Source organism: Euprymna scolopes, chromosome 22 (genome assembly GCF_053919585.1).
Source record: "Euprymna scolopes isolate OS-2025 chromosome 22, ASM5391958v1, whole genome shotgun sequence".
Taxonomy (NCBI): domain Eukaryota; kingdom Metazoa; phylum Mollusca; class Cephalopoda; order Sepiida; family Sepiolidae; genus Euprymna; species Euprymna scolopes.
In genome coordinates, this window is record NC_136503.1 from 98332556 (window position 1) to 98350145 (window position 17590).

Here is a 17590-nt window from a genome sequence, read left to right on the forward strand (position 1 = left end):
CACCGGATTCTATAAAAATATGTTTACCAAATAATGATTTCTCCCTGTGACGCTCTTCAGTGTTTGAAGACAAAGTTTCAATCGAAAACATGGCGGCCACCAGAGAACGAGTTTTGTCCTTATATAAGACGATTCTGAGGGAATCGCAAAAGTTCAAATCTTATAATTATAGGTAAATATCTATTCTGTTCTCCTCTTTTTTTTTTTTGTAGTTTGACAATTAATGTGTTTAGTGCTTGAGTACTCGTGCATTTATTGTACCGTAATGAAATAACGTTGTTATGATTTAGAAAACCATTCTTAACATGAGGAGGGTGTTTTGCAATTATTCTGTACTTTCACCTAACAATTTAATATAAAAATAGATATCGTAAAACTTGGGAAACATTTAAAAAAAAAAAAAAAAGCGCTATACATAAAGTGCATGATAATCGCCGTTTAATCAATTATTTCAGTCACGTAAATTATTCAAAATGAAATGGGTTTATATATTTTATTTCGCAAACAAAAAGTTTTAACAAAACAAAATTAGGCACAAGGCCAATCAAAATAGCGGGAAGAGACGTCTATGGTCAACCTTGCTCTTTTGATTTGTCTAAGCTATTCCTAGCTAGAGTTCTCGGTCACCATAATACCACATTCACACCGAGTGTCGTCCAACTTAAGATTACCAGATTTTTTTTTTCGTCAATTTTTTTCATAAACTGTTTACATTTTTTTAAACTTTAAACCACGAGTGTCTCGATAATCGCTCAGAAATGGGAATTTGGCAATATAAACAACAAAACAAACAAAGTTATATATAGTTAAATAAATATTACCAAAGGCAATATAAATTACTATTCTACCTACCGACCACCACCACCGAGAGTAATTTCTAGATGGCTGTGACTTACCTGAATAAGTTATTTGTGTTTCAACTTATTTTAAAGTGTTTATTTAGCTTGAAACGCAAGTAATGGCGGTGAAAGTGCACTGGCGGACCAGGACCACTAGGTGTATCAGAATTTTGGGGGAATTTTTGACACCCCTAACACAAAACTGCGAATAAAATATATAAAAATTCGTAATTTCTCTTATTAAAGTGGGTTGTTTATTTTTTTTATGGAATATACTTCCAAAATAAACTAATAAAGTTGTTTAAAAAAATAATAGAAATATTATTTTTTTTATTTATAAAACAATATTTACAAAGTACAGGCGCGGGCGACGCGCGCCTTCAATGACGCCATCTTTTTTACGTAATCAATTGAAATTTACAAGTTAAATTTTTCTCGATTTTTAAACTTTAAAAATCTATCAAAATTTTTCTAATGGTTCAATTTTTACGATATTTTCAGGGTCAATGTAAAATTTTATGCTCTTTCCAATAAACCAAATTTAATATTTTAGACAAACGTTTTTTTGTGAAATCCACCCCCCTTTTGAAATGTCTATTAAAATTCATATAATTAATTTACTCACCAAAGTTTTATATATCACAAATTGAAGATAAAAGATCAATAAATAAAATATTCAAATTTAAAACAAAAAAGCGGTTTTTTAGAAATTTACCTGTAAAGTTCAAATTTAAAACTTTATTCCAAAAACCACGTTGATTTTCGTTTTTTTTTTGTTTTTTTTTTGTGTGTGTGACTGTGAAAGCTTATTTTATGTTTACATAATTCACTTAATATTGGCCGATGACAATATTTTTTCTTATTTTATCCAAGGTTTTTTTTTTTTTTTTTTTTTTTTTTTTTTTTTTTTTCCGATATTAAAAACAAATTTCCAGTCGCTAAATAAGAATTTCGGTATTTTTTTATATTAGGTCCACCTCCGCAATTTTCTTTTAAATGGCGACTTTTATAAGTTTTCGACTATGCTGAATACGGAAATCGCATTGAAATTTTGTAGAAATAAGTAGTTATCGAGATATAAAAAGTTGTATTATGCATTGTATTCTTTGGCAGCCATCGTTTTTACGCGCATGCGCGCGCTCCATACACAAATTTACGTGCGTAACAAAGATGGCCGTCAAATAATATAATGCGTAATACAACTTTTTATATCTCGATAACTAATTATTTCTGCAAAATTCCAATGCGATTTTCGTATTCAGCATGGCCGAAAACCTTTGAAAGTCGTCATTTAAAAGAAAATTGTGGAGGTGAGGTGGGCCTAATCTGAAAATTTACCAGAATTTCAATGTATTAAATCAAGAATTCATGTATTTCTTTAAGAGATTAAAAAAAAATGGAAAAGTTGTTGATCCATGTAGCTGTGAATGGTCAAAATCCATGAATGAAATGTGTGTGTTTTGAATGTACGATAGCAGCAGCAGCACCTTATCGTCGATATAGCTTGTTAAGAGAACATTCTACTCAGTTAAAGTGGAAATGAAATATTACAAAAAAAAAGGGGGGGGTTAAATGTTGAATGTAATGTGCAAAGGGAAGGAATCGAAGCTTACCCAAAGTACGAGCGCGCGCGCGAGTCAAGTCACAAGGTTACGTTCACGCAACCAAAACCTGTCGTTGAAATAAGATCATTTGCTTGGGTTTGTCTTACTATACACATAGATTCGAAAAAGTTGTCAAAAAACAAATATATAACAAATAAATGTTATCAAAGGCAAGATAAGTTACTTTTCTACCTAACTGGATATATTTTTTGTGTTTTTATTCAATGTAACATATTTATTCAGCTCGAAAAACATACAGTGTTTACCGATGTATTGGAAAATTCAAGATGGCGTCTCAGTCACACCCTCTTTAACACGGTAAGTTTGGGAAAAGGTGTTATAAATAAAAAACTATACAAAACACTATTAAAAACCCGCCGCATATATGTCAACCTATGTCACAGTAACATATATTGAGCGAGTTTTTAACAGTATTTTAACCGGTTTTTTTTATTTATTACACCTTTTTCCAAACTTACCGTGTTAAAGAGAGAATCGGCCGCCATCTTGAATTTTCCAATACATCGGTAAACACTGTATGTTTTTCGAGCTGAATAAACATGTTAAATTGAATAAAAACACGAAAAATATATCCAGTTTGGTAGAAAAGTAACTTATCTTGCCTTTGATAACATTTATTTGTTATATATTTGTTTTTTGACAACTTTTTCGAATCTGTGTACAGTAATACAAACCCGTTACTTTTCTACCAAACTGGATATATTTTTCGTGTTTTTATTCAATGTAACATGTTTATTCAGCTCGAAAACCATACAGTGTTTACCGATGTATTGGAAAATTCAAGATGGCGTCTGACTCTCTCTTTAACACGGTAAGTTTGGGAAAAGGTGTTATAAATAAAAAAAATGGATAAAATACTGTTAAAAACTCGCTCAATATATGTTACCGTGACATAGTTTGACATATATTCGGCAAGTTTTTAATAGTATTTTTTCTAGTTTTTTATTTATAACACTTTTTCCCAAACTTACCGTGTTAAAGAGGGAGTGAGGCGCCATCTTGAATTTTCCAATACATCGGTAAACACTGTATGTTTTTTGAGCTGAATAAACATGTTACATTGAATAAAAACACAAAAAATATATCCAGTTTGGTAGAAAAGTAACTTATCTTGCCTTTGATAACATTTATTTGTTATATATTTGTTTTTTGACAACTTTTTCGAATCTGTGTACAGTAATACAAACCCATTTGCTTTATATATATATATATATATATATATATATATTAGTAATTTATAAAATATATATGGCGATTAAGCTACACTGAATATTCGGTGTTTCGTCCACTCTAGGACTCCTCAGCTCTCATAAATCTATACTTTCGTATATTAATTTTATGTGAGTAAATTAAGTAGGTATATATATATATATATATATATATATATATATATATATATATATTCATTTAATATAATTTTACTCCTGTCACGTCGGCAGAACTATTTCGTGTTTTTTATATTTAATCCTTAATAAATAGCCGGGACTTGTTGGAGTTTTGTGCCGAAAATGGTGAGTTCATTTTTTTTGCCACACTCACCTTTCTATAACTTATGAGGAAGTTGTACTGTAATTTTATTTTCATATTTGACACTTTATTTGAGTAAAAAAAAAAGTATTAATTTTTAAGGTAATTCTACACTTTATCGCAGAAACTGAAATAAAATTGTCTCTAGTTTCGACGATAAAGTAGTGGGTTGTGTTTGTATTACACATTCAAAGAAGTTGTCAAAAAACAAATATATAACAAATGTTATCAAAGACAACATGACATACTTTTATTCTGAATTCAAACTGTACGTTCGAATATTTTATTTATTTTCTTTTTTTAAAGATATTTTCAAAAGTATTTGAGTAAAATCTTACATTGAAAAATATAAAATAGAAATCCTAGTTTTTTTTTATTTTGGATATATATATATATATATATATATATATATATATATACGTTTTATTTTTTATTGCCGTATCTTTCTGTTAAGTTACATTATTGTTTCAGCTACTTGGCCGATTTTTGGCCGTCTGTAGCTTCCTCAGACTTCTACAGAAATGTTTGCTATTTTGGGATGAGAGAGTGAAAGTGACCTCATTCAAGTAGCTGAAACAATAATGTAACTTAACAGAAAGATACGGTAATAAAAAATAAAACGCATAATTGCTCTACAACGGTATTGAGCACTTTCTTCAGTTTTTATTAATTACCATTTTCACTAAATATATATATATATATATATATATAAATATATATACATATATATATATATATCATTGCCTGGCGTTAGATGATCTGTTCTCTTAATAAATTAAAGTCTCCCTTATTTCTATCTTTATGGCTCATTATTGTGTTGTTTCACCTATACTCATTGATCCTTATCCTCGAATGGCTTTTGGACCGTGATAAAATATTATACGACATAATGTTTAAGGAATCAATTTTCAGTATTCATTCAACTGTGTTCAATACGTGTTCTAAAGTTTTTTTGTTTTTTTTTTTAATATTTTGGATATATATATATATAACATTCATTTATTTTATGCACAACTGAATAAAAAAACTTATATAAAAAAAAAAAAACGTGTTTTTGTTCGTTATTATTACATTAAATGTTCGTTTATTCATATATGGTAAATATGAAGAATTACTCCACCCTCGAAAATTCCTTTAAAATTTCCACTTTTGAAAGTTTTCGGGGATGCTGAAAACGGAAATAGCCTTTAAAATTAGGGAAAACGAGTAGTTTCCAAGTTATGAAGAAAGGTTAGTGGTTAAAAAGTGGGGGGGTCACTTTTCTATAATAATTTAACGTATAATGAGCACTCACTATGGCCACATGGGCGGGGGCAATGTAGAATGAACACAATTTAACAGAAAATACTATTAATGCTTATTGCTTAACATATCATGGAACAAGTAGCTTCCATGAAGAAATGCACAGTCAATGTCGGCGCGTTAACAGTTAATTAAGCACCTAATTGAATATCCTTAACCGGCATGCTTGCTTCGCTTGACGCACCGCTTCATTGAAACGTTTTTGTTTTTTTTTACCATTCCATACTTCCGTACATATCAAACTAAGAATTCTTTTTACATACGGGTATTTTAATGGCTGATAAACAAATGTTGAGAACCGATACTTGGGTGAAAAATCCTTTCATTTAAAAAATACATGGAATATAATATATAAATATAATTAAATTCTCATACCGGAACATTAGAAGGAATCAAATATTAATAATTTGAAACAAGTCATTTTTTTCACAGTTAGATATATATATTACACCCACATGAGTTACGTTTTTTGTTTTTCGTGAACTTTTTTTTTAATAAAACCGATGAAAAGAAAAAAAAAAAAATTGTATATTTTTTTCGGTGAAACTTTTTATGATATTAAATTTTGGTATTTCCTCATTTTATTGAAATAAAAATTATGGTTTGAAATTACATTTTCATTTTGTTATAAGCTTGTATACATTGGAGGGTCTATTCAAACAGTCGTTTTTTATGGCGGGTTGACTAAAATTCGGATACACCTAGCGGACTTTGGGGAAGTTTTGACACCCCTAACAGAAAATTGCGAATAAAATATAAAAAACTCGTCATTTCTATTTTTAAAGTGGGTTGTTTATTTTCTGTATGGAACATATTTCCAAAAATAAACTTTTAAAGTTGCTTAAAAAATAATAGAAATATTATTTTTTTATTCTTTAAAAAACAGTGTTTACAAAATGCCGGCGCCTTTATGCAGCCACTTTTTTTTTATTATTTATTTATTTATTTTTTTTTTTTATTCAATTTTCACCCCAAACAAGGCACAGTGCCACTTTGAAGCAGGGGGCTACTATTAGGGAATTAATTAGCGGGGTCATTATGAAGGGAGAAGAGTAGAAAGATGTTTGTTAACATTACACTTGAACTTCTGCATATCATTGCAGTTGGGAAAGCAGAATCCCGGAAGGGAGTTCCAAAGACCCGCAGTTCTGGGGAAGAAACTATTGGAGTAAAAGGCTTTCTTGCACCTAGGGATCTCCACTGTAAAGGGATGAGACTTAGTAGCTTGTCGGGTTTGTCGGGGGTAGTTACGTCGGGGAGGTACAAGTGTTTGCAGTTCGTCAGAGCATTCACCATTAAAGTATTTGTAGAACAGGCAGAGGGATGCAACATCTCGTCGATGGGACAGAGGTTGAAGCCCAGATGACAGTTCAGGACCTATCAGGTTTGCGACTCTTTTTTGAACCCTGTCCAGGAGCGAGAGACAAGCAGCAGATGCACCAGCCCAGATGTGACAACAGTACTCCATACATGGGCGAATGGTTGCCTTATAGAGGTATAGGATACTGGCAGGCGTAAGTAGTTTTCTAGCACGGTAGAGGGAGCCAACCTTCCTTGCAGCAGCCTTGGCAATGCTCTCAATGTATCTATTCCAGTTCATATTCCCTGTAAACGTTAGGCCGAGGAGTTTAAAAGAAGTACTTTCAGGCAATGTGTTCTTGGCCATTGCTATTGGTGGTAGAGAAGGTTTCTTGTAGTTATTGAAGGAAACAAGCTTAGTCTTAGCAGCATTGAATGAGACCAACCATTTTTGTCCCCATTCCACTACGGATTGGAGGTCATCCTCTAGTGTTTCTGCCATTTTCTTGGATATGTGTTCATTTGTTTTCCCCTCATATCTGTTATAGAGAGTGGTGTCATCGGCAAATATACCCATCTCCGAAACAATATTATCAGGGAGGTCGTTTATGAATATCAGGAACAATAGAGGTCCAAGGATAGACCCCTGAGGCACTCCCGCATTTATGTCATATTGTTTGGATGTACGTCCGTCGAGGACAACTTTGATTTTTCTATTACTTAAGAAGGATTTAATTACGTTATGAATTCTTCCAGTGATTCCATATGATCTAATTTTCCTTAGAAGACCATCGTGCCATACCCTGTCAAAAGCCTTAGATATATCAAGGGCCACCGCTCTACCCTCCCCTGTTTTATCCAATGAACGGTATATACGTTCAGAAACTACAGTTAAGATATCTGCTGTTGAACGGGCTTGCCTGAATCCATATTGTTTGTCAGTCAAGAGTTTAGCAGCTGTTAGGTGCTGGACTAGGGCTTTATTAACTAAGGACTCAAATATTTTGGCGAAAAGCGGGAGGAGGCTAATGGGGCGATAATTTAGTGGGTCAGTTCTTTCACCAGAATTCTTGAAGACTGGTACCACAGAGGCGGTTTTCCAGCAGTCGGGAAAACAAGATTCGTTAAGGCATTTATTGTAAAGTTTGGACAGAACTGGAGCAACCTCGGCAGAGCATTTTTTTAATAGCACAGCCGGGATGAGATCTGGTCCACATGCTTTAGAGGTGTCTAGGTTTTTTATAATAGCATGTACCTGAGAAGGGGTGATTTTCAAGTCGTCAAGTGTGGCGTCTGTTCGCAGAGGAAAATCAGGGAGTGAGTGGTGTACCGAGTTCAGTGTGGAGTTTGAGGCAAACCGACTGGCAAGCAGATTAGCCTTGTCAGTTGCCGTGCAAGCAGCCTCATGATTGTTTGTTAGTGGGGGAATAATTGACTGTCCATTATTAACTACGCTGTTGTAGATTTTCCAAAAATCCCGGGTTCCTAATTTCTGTGCTTCGATGCGCTTTCTGGTGGTTTCAGAGTAATCTGACTTAGCTGTGTCTATCACTCTCTTACAATTATTTCTAGCTTCTATAAACTTCTGTTTATTTGAGCTGGACTTATGTCGATTGAATCTGCGGAACGCATGCTGCCTTTGACAAATGGCAGCTGCACAAGCAGAGGTAAACCATTGGGGGGAGTGGGGCTTGCTATAGTATTTCCGTGCGGGAACATGTGCTTCAATAGCAGTTTTGAACCATTCAGTTGTCTCATTTGCACACTGTTCCGCTGGAAGAGTAAAGATATTTTGCCATGGGGCATCTCTGATGAGCTCCCTGATGGCTTCCCAATCAGCCTTTTTGTAATACCTCGTTGTTTTGAGTAGTGGGTCTTCAGTTTTAGGGCGAGAATTTAGGCTGATTTCTACCATTATCACAGCGTGATCAGCATTCCCGAGTGGGCTATGGGCATTTGTTGTACAGTCATTGGGAACTGTTGTCAGAAAGAGATCTAGAAGTGAGGCATGTTGATCGTGCTGGTCTGGGAAACGTGTCGGAAATGTAACCATCTGAGATAGGGAATGAGATATAGAGAAGCTATATATTTATTTATTTTTTTATTTTATTTATTATTTTTTTTTTTTTTTTTTACGTAATGAAATCAATTGAATTTTACGAGTTAAATATTTTTCAATTTTTAAGCTTAAAATATTTTTCAATTTTTAGAAAATAAATCTGTGTGTTCTGACTTTCTAAACTTAAGAATTTTAATTACATTTAAAGAAAAGGTCAGTTGTTAATATGGAGAAAATTTCAGTTTTCGCCAAAAAGGGTTTGATCTAGATTAGGTCAAAAATATAAATTTTCTCCATCTAGAAGTATTTCTCTTTTAGTAACCAAAATAGAAAAGATGACATGTATCAAAACAGATACTACATTTTGATCCTATAAGGTTGGTTTAATGTTGGGGACTCTGCCCTTTTCTGTTGTATATTAGGGGACGAGGTTAGGGAATAAACTATATGGTTGAGACATCACCTATAATATAAATCTCACCTGTCTGTTTAAATGTATGTATGTTTGCATGTCTGCCTAAAAGTTTCGACAGATAACGGATTTTCATGAGATTGGTGTTGTCTTGAAATTTGACTCTTCGGGCGACAAATATTGAAAAATTGGCTAAAAACATTAATTCCTTCACCCTCAACTAGGCACTTTTCAACAGAGGGGTCACTTTTTTCACCGATATTTTAAAAAAATCATCCCCTCTTTTTGATTGACTAACCTTAATTTGAACCTTCGCCACTGCAAGTTTGGTGATGGGCGCAACATACGTCACTTTTTTTTTTTTTTTTTTTTTTCTTTTTTCTCCTTCATGGTACGGGTTCGAGGCTGCCTGCTAACTACCACTTTTAAAAATTTTTTTTGCTCAACACACCCTTCCAAACACCCGGCCAACGTCGGGCACCTAGACTAGTGAACAATAAGCGAGAAGTTGGAACAAAAAAAAAATTCATAAATTTCGCTTTTGTTTCTTAAAAAAAAATCTTTCTCTGACCTTTTTTTTTTTTTTTTTTTTTTTTTGAGGGGGGGGGGGCAATGTTTAGTCACACCAGACTTGTGACGCATTGTTTTATGCTCTGATTATTTCAATGTTTTTTGGGTTTGTTTTTATATACAGTTTTATATAACACAAAGACAGATGATGCTTATTTCCAGTGTTGTAAATTGTTTCCAAGAAAAAAAATATTATAAACACTGTGTTAGATCAAGTTTTCATCATATGCTGAAATAAAAAAATAGTTATGGTCTTCACAAACAATTTGAGAAAAAGTCTAGCTAGGGAAGAATGATAACCAAAGTTCATAAGCTTATCTAGAAATGAAAATCATGAACTTTAGTTATGTCTTCCTTAGCTAGCAAGTAAGTATTAACATTTTCCTGTTATTTTATTTTTAACTGCGATATTTCGTAACACAAAGATAAGGTTTACTTGCGATGCCGTAAATTATTTGAACTTGAAATTATAACATTTCTTGATTTTTGGGATGAGGATTGATTAATCATATTATTTGGATTCTTCGGATGACTGTTCTTATTTTGAGTCATTTTCACCATGTTTTGGTCGATTTAAACTTCGACCTTATTCAGGTGTCAACGTGAGGAATCGACAGAATTTCAAACACAATCTTATATGAAGGCGTCTCATTACTGACTTATGCTTATTTTTACTGTTATTTCATCCCAAACAAGGTAGAATGTCAATTGGATGTAAGCAGCTACTATTTCAGACCAAATTTGCAGGGATACTATGTAGGGAGTTGAGCAGCGAGCTGTCTGTTCACATTACACTTGAACTTCTACATGTCAGTATGGTCAGGTAAGCAGGATACCGGGGCAGAATTCCCAAGTCTAGCAGTTCAAGGGAAGAAACTATTAGTCAAACTTTTTCCGGCATCTAGAGGATCTCTACAGTGAAGGGGTGGGATTTTGCTGCTTGGCAGGTTAATTGGGGGGATATACGTCAGGGAAGTGGTACAAATGCTTTGAGTTTGTTAGAGCACATTCCATTAAAATACTTGTAAAACACAGGTGAAACTTTTCAGTGATGGGACAGAGGTTGGAGTTTTGTTGATTATGCGAGACCTATCACGTTAGAGACTCTTTTTTTTTTTTTTTTTTTTTCAATCTTGTCTAAGGAGAGACTAGACCGGATGTGGCAACAAAACTCTCTGCATTGATGAATGGTGGCCTTAAAAAGGTATCCGATATTCTCAGGTGTGAGTCATTTTCTAGCAGTATTAGAAAAACCCCACCTTCCTCACAGCCAACTTGACAATGTATTTGTTCAAATTCATGTTCCCTGTGAATGTTAAGCCAAGGAGTTTAAACAAAGAGCATTAAGATAGTATTTTATTATTAATCATAGCAATCAGTTTGAGAAATTTTTTTTTTTCCTAATTATTAAAAGAAAGAAACGTAATCTTGGCAGCATTGAATGTTACGATCTTTATGCCCCCATTCCACTGCAGACTGGAGGTCTTCCTCTAAGGTTTCAGCCATTTCCTTAGATGTTTGTTTTTTTTTTTTTTATTGTTTTCATTTTGTTTCTGTTTCCAGAATGTATGCCCTTCAAAGAACTAAGGATGCATTTCATGAACACAAATCTGAAACGGATGCAAAGAAAATCGAAGAATTTATAAACATTGCCCAAAATCAGTTGGAAATTATTAAAAGACAAGTGAGTAAAAAAAAAAAAAAAATTTTGAATGTTTTTTTTTTTTTTTTTTTTTTTTTTTTTTTTCAGATTTCCCCTTGAAATATTTTGATTCTTTTTTATTTATTTTATTTTTTGGAGAGGGGAGATATGAAAAACTGTATATAAAGTAAACAAGATGAAAAAAAAATATAGCAAATAAATGTTAATAACAAAAAAAAAAATAAAATTATCCCCAGCTACCTACGGTTTTAACTAGTCGCATCTTACTGCGGTCCTAATCTCTATCTGTGGTCTTGTTCTCTTCCGCTATCTTGAATATACTTTTGTTTTCTATTGAAAAGGGGAGGTTTTTCTCTCAAAATTAATCAAAGTTCCATAGCACCAACGGACTTTATATACACCGGACATACCAATAACTTGGTTGCAAATTATGTACTGAGGGCGAAGATTTATAGATGAATAAAGTTAGACATTTCTCTACTCGAACGTATCCGTCTATTTGTTTGTTTGTTTCTCTTTTCTTTACTCTTGTGATTCCGGTCCTGTCCGCATTGCTTTTGGCTTTTAAAACTTCCATATATTCCTTTACCAGCAATGCTTCAAGCAAACTACCATTTACTTATATATATATATATATATATATATATATATATATATAAAATATTTAATTCCATTTTCACTCCAAACAAGGCACAATGCCACTTTGAAGTAGGGGGCTATTATCAGGGACATAAGTTGGAGGGATACTATGAAAAGAGATTTTTTTTTTTTTTTTTTTTTACATAGGCATCACCACATTATCAAGGCCAAGAGGCCACTCAAGGATAAGGGTTAAAGAGTGTACAGTAGAAATTGGACAATATAGTAATCATTAGTAATGAAAATTTGGTAAATTTGATAACTTATATGGAACGGCTCATCAAGAACTTATTTACGTTAGACTTGAACACAACGATATTTTAGTCAGCAGGAAAACGGAAGACAATTCCCCAGGCGTGCAGTTCTAAGAAAGAAGCTTTGTTCATGGAATCTACGTTTAGGTTTAGGCACAGATAAAGAGTGGGGGGAATTATTGATAGTGTTTACAGCTAGACGAGTGTTTCTTGTGAAAGTTTGGCGAGAGGGGACCATAGATTGAAGCTCAGTCGAACACTTTCCATGAAAATAACGATACATCAGAAACAAACTCGCAACATCTCTTCTGTGAGATAAAGGTTGCAAGGAAGAGAAAAGGACATCTCCTACGAGGCTACGAAGTCTATTTTGAACTCTATCAAGGCAGGACAAGTCCTTTCTAGCAGCTCCTGAGTAGCAAGATGTCTGTTCACATTACATTCAAACTTCTGCATGTCAGTACAGTTTGGAAAGCAGAATTCCAGAAGGGAGTTCCGAAGTCTAGCAGTTCTGGGGAAGAAACTCTTAGAGTAGAAGGCTTTCTTGCATCTAGGGATCTCTACTGTGTAGGGGTTGGATTTAGCTGTTTGTTGGGGGTATTTAGGTTGAGGGGGATACAAGTGCTTGTAGTTCATCAGAACATTCACCGTTAAAGTACTTGCAGAACAAGCAGAGGGACGCAACATTTCATCGATGGGACAGAGGCTGAAGCTTAGATGACAGTTCAAGACCTATCAGGTTAGCGACTCTCTTTTTAACCCTGTCTTGGAGTGAGAGACTAGTAGCAAATGCACCAAATGTGACAACAACACTCGATACATGGGTGAATGGTGGCCTTGTAGAGGTACAGAATACTTTCAGGCATGAGTAGGTTTCTAGCATGGTAGTATCTGTTCAAAAAAAAAAAAAATCTCTTTCCCTTTTTCTCTCTTACTTTCCCTCTCTGCCCTGCTTTAAACAAACCTGTATTTCCTTCTATAACAGACAACACGCTATGCGACATACAAATATCTGTGCGTGAGGTCGCCAAGCTAATCAAGAACCTTGATTTCAGTAAAGCAACTGGCCCTGACAACATTCCAATTATAGTATTGAAAAAGTTTCAACCAGAGCTTGCCCCCATACTCACGAAACTGTTTAAGCGAATTAAGGAGAATCGCTTCCCAACACCCTGGCAAACCTCATCAGTATGCCCTGTATTTAAGAATTCAGGTGATAGACAATAAGTCATATTAAATAAAGAAGTAGTCAACCACCTCAGCAGAAATAACCTCCTTAGTGACATGCAATATAGTTTCCGTTCTGCTAGATCTACAGCAGATGTGCTAACTGTTTTATCTTATAGGATCTCTTGACAAAGGCTTCCTTTCTAGGGCAATTGCTCTTGACATATCAAAGGCCTTTGATAGAGTATAGCATAAAGGCCTACTTCACAAGATTTCCAACCACGGTATAGCTGGAAATGTCTTAATTATTCAATCATTTCTCCCTGATAAGTTCATAAGAGTAGTGGTTGATGGGCAGAAATCAGAAGCTCACAGTATTAATGCTGTCAGTAATTTTCCCCACTATTTAACTGTGCCTAAATCAAAGCGTAGATTCCACGAACAAGGCTTCTTTCTTAGACGTGCACGCCTGTGGAACTCTTTTCCGTTTGCCTGCTTCCCAGCTGACTACAACTTGGTTGTCTTCAAGTCCATCATAAACAAATTCTTGATGAACCGCCCCCTTAAGTAATCCAATCTACCAAATTTCCATTAATAACGACTACTACGATATTATTAATTTTTATTTATTGCGGACTATTATCCTCATCTTTTTTAGGTGTTGTTTCACAACGTTTCGGCCAACTATTCCTCTGGCTTTCGTCAGGTGGTAACCGCGACGGATAGGAACTTCGAATCTCCTAACTGCATTTTCAGCAATCACTGCCTTCCATAGTTGTTGTTGTCTCACCACGTTTTGGCCAAGTAAGCCTCTGGCTGGCTTTGGGTAGGATTGAAACCGCTACCTTCAGACAATTCTCACCTGGAACTGTAGAGATTCAACGTCTCTATTAACTGCACCACGGGGCACTTTTGCAAGTCATACGCCTTGCAATCTCAGTGTATGTTTAAAAAAAAGGTTATTTCGACCCGTCGTGACAGCTTGCATGTTAGCTTTTTTTCTTTCGCATTACAAGTTCGAGCCTGCCTACTGTGGCTATTTTTTTTTTTTTTTTTTTTGTGCTCACACAGGTACTTGCTGCGATTTTGATTTGAAATGTTTTTTTTTTTTTTGTTTTTTTTATGGGGGTTTGTCAATATCCTTAGTATACCACTTCTCTCCACCCGGCCATGCCAGGTAGCCATGCTAGTTCTAAATAAGTATCGAAATTTGGTTTTATGACCAATAGCGCCCAAGATGGCAAGGTGCTTTGAAAGGTAGACCATTGCTATTTTCCCCATACAGCATACAGATATTACCTCCTTTACCTTCAAAAGCATTTTTGTTTGTCATGATATCAGCTTTCCAAGTATTAGCTCTTCCATTTTTTTTTTAGGTGTGGGTGAGTTTAGTTTTTGTTCTTTGGTCATGATAATACTATCATCCCAGGGTTTAACTTCACCTTTTTTTGTTATTTGTAGATATATTCTAAACCAACATTTTAGTTTAATTATATATATATATATATATATATATTAGTATTCCAAATTTTACTGGGTTTATATAATTGAAAATTCGGTAATCGTTCATATACCAATAAGTTTTAAGTCAAAATGAGATGACTTAAACTTCACCTTTTTTTGTTATTTGTAGATATATTATAAACCAACATTTTAGTTTAATTATATATATATTAGTATTCCAAATTTTACTGGGTTTATATAATTGAAAATTCGGTAATCGTTCATATACCAATAAGTTTTAAGTCAAAATGAGATGACTTAAACTGTAAGGTATAAAATTATCATATTTCATAATTGAGCATTCATACATTGTTTTAACAAAATCAAGACATCCAGGAATAGATTGATAGCAACAAATAGTGTATTTCATCATTAGTTACAATTGTTTCAAGACCATTCAGACAAATTCAAACATTGTCGTTTGAAAATTTTCACAAGAACAGCCTTTCGTCAGACGTATTAAATAAAAAAAACACTTTAACAATGAACAATATTGAGTCCATTTTCCTTATATAAAAAAACATGGGAAAATATTTTATATACATCACATCCTTCCAAAGTTTTTTTATTTATTTATGTTTTTTTTTTTTTACAACTAAACAAAATATTGTATTTTTCTTTTTTTTCAGACTGTAATCAGCGCAATGTATGAAAAGTCGAAACTCGTTCTCGAATCTCAATAGATGGACATTTTTCTTTTCGACAGAATTGCTTTGTTTCTTTGACTATTTAATCCAAGGAATTTTTTTTTTTTTTTTTAAATGTTTTGATTCCCCAACGCATCTGCATATGTAATTTTATCGAAAAGATATGTAGTAACTCAGAATTTTTTTTTTTGTTTTTTTTTTTTTTTAGATTATGATATGCTGAAAACATTGGCATTAAAATTAATTTAGTATTATGTATGAAAAAGGAAAAAAAAAAAAACTAACCAAAGTTGGTAAATTAGCCAACATACTGGCATAGATCCAAAATGGCCAGTAGTTGATATAAAAATGAGAATGCAGAAGCTGTCAAACGTAAAGAATTTTTTTAATGAATTTTGTTATGAAACGGTGAGTTTATATTCAGGGTAGTGTTTTCAGTATTAGAAGTGTTGATTGAATTTTAAATTGAAATACGTTTGAAAGCTGAATTACAATGCAATATTTTGAAAATATACAAGTAACATATTTTGGAGTTATACTTCTTCGTCAGAAACAAGTAAACATGTGTTTATTTTCATAAAATTGTAATTTGTCTTTCAAATGTATTTCATACGTATTTCAATTTAAAATATATATTTTAAATATATTGCAATTATGAGGGAAAGACGTTCTAATATTCATGATTTAAAAAAAAATATATATATATATATATGGGAGGCCAGCTGTACGATTTCACCCTCCCTCATCTCGAGCTGAAATGAGAGATTTATTTTATTTTCAAAAATGTAGATCAAAAAAATCATTGAGTATATTGGTTGAGTTGTCTTCACACACACACATTCTCACTTATGTTGTGAAATATTTTTATAAATACTTTTTAATAAATTATCTATATTATATCTTTCTTAGTTTGTCCATTCCACGTTTTCTCAGAAACTACTGGGCTGATCTGGCTGAAATTTTGTATTGACCTTTATTATGATAAGGTGCAACGAACTAAGTATTATGGTATCTGTTTGGTGCACAGTCAGTGTTTAACAGGTATTAGTCACCAAAATATCACATTTTCTCTAGAACTTTGAGTCAACGGGCTATAACTTTTGCCCATTTTTAATGGGCTAAAAAGTCTGGTTTTCTTTAACGTGCTGAAAGACTATTTCTTTTTCATTTGACGTCTTCTCCCATTTTTATATCAACTACCTACCGGCCATGTTGGATCTACGCAAATATGTCAGCTAATTTACTAATTTAACAAAAAAAAAATTGCTTTTTTTTTTTTTTTTTTTTTTTTCCTATTTTATATGTAATAATACGTTCTGCATATAATTTTTTTTTTAAATTAAAAAAAAATGTCACAAAAATTGAAACCTTTACTTTTTTGTAATTTAATTTTGTGATGCCTGGTCATTTGGTTGCCGTCAAGAGAGCTATAGCCCAAACTTGCTCAATATCTTTTGTGTAACTGCTTCTCCTACTTTCATCAAAGCAATGTGTGTACAAACTTTGTTCAATGGATACTGTCTCAGACTATGAAATCAAGTTCCAATCTGATCCGGATTTATTGGGATCAAATTAGGCACTAATGTTCTCAGGGGGGGGGGCATGAACCCACTGTTTTCTCCCTTAGCTATGTATAAAAATACAGACTTCTGTTTAAAAAAAAAAAAAAATCCCTCTATTTTTTATTTTTTTTTAAAGAAAAAAAAAAGCTGATTATTTCATCCCTACCCCCCCCCTTTATCTGGTGTTATTAGATCAGGCTGTCTGAAGATATCAACTTCCTGATTTAAATGTACTAAACATTTGATGCTATTGTTTTTTCCTTTCCCTTTTGCAAAACTCAATCATGTTCTGCAAAGCCAAAAACAAAGTTTTTCTCTACAAAACAGCCAAACTAGTATTATAATAATAAGGTGATAATATTAGTTTTATTTGAAAACTATTTTTGCAGTGAAGGCTAATGTAATGTTGTCCAGGGAACCAACACGTTGTAGCCTTAGTCACAAAGTAGACAAAGAATAGGAAAGAACTTCAACACACATTTTTTTTTTTTTTTTTTTTATAACATTTATTTCCTTATTGTT

General features: G+C 33.2%; 2 protein-coding genes across 2 annotated transcripts in view; one reads left to right on the top strand and one right to left on the bottom strand.

Annotated features, from left to right (window-relative positions):
• Window positions 1-17590, bottom strand: part of LOC145243561 (phenylalanine--tRNA ligase, mitochondrial-like) — an 81047-nt gene that overhangs the window by 43565 nt on the left and 19892 nt on the right. The window lies entirely within an intron of this gene.
• Window positions 19-17176, top strand: LOC145243563 (LYR motif-containing protein 4-like). The gene is made up of 3 exons (XM_080106542.1): window positions 19-172; window positions 11197-11317; window positions 15489-17176. The coding sequence occupies exons 1-3, from the start codon at window positions 90-92 to the stop codon at window positions 15540-15542; spliced, it is 258 nt and encodes an 85-aa protein (XP_079962668.1). The 5' UTR covers window positions 19-89; the 3' UTR covers window positions 15543-17176.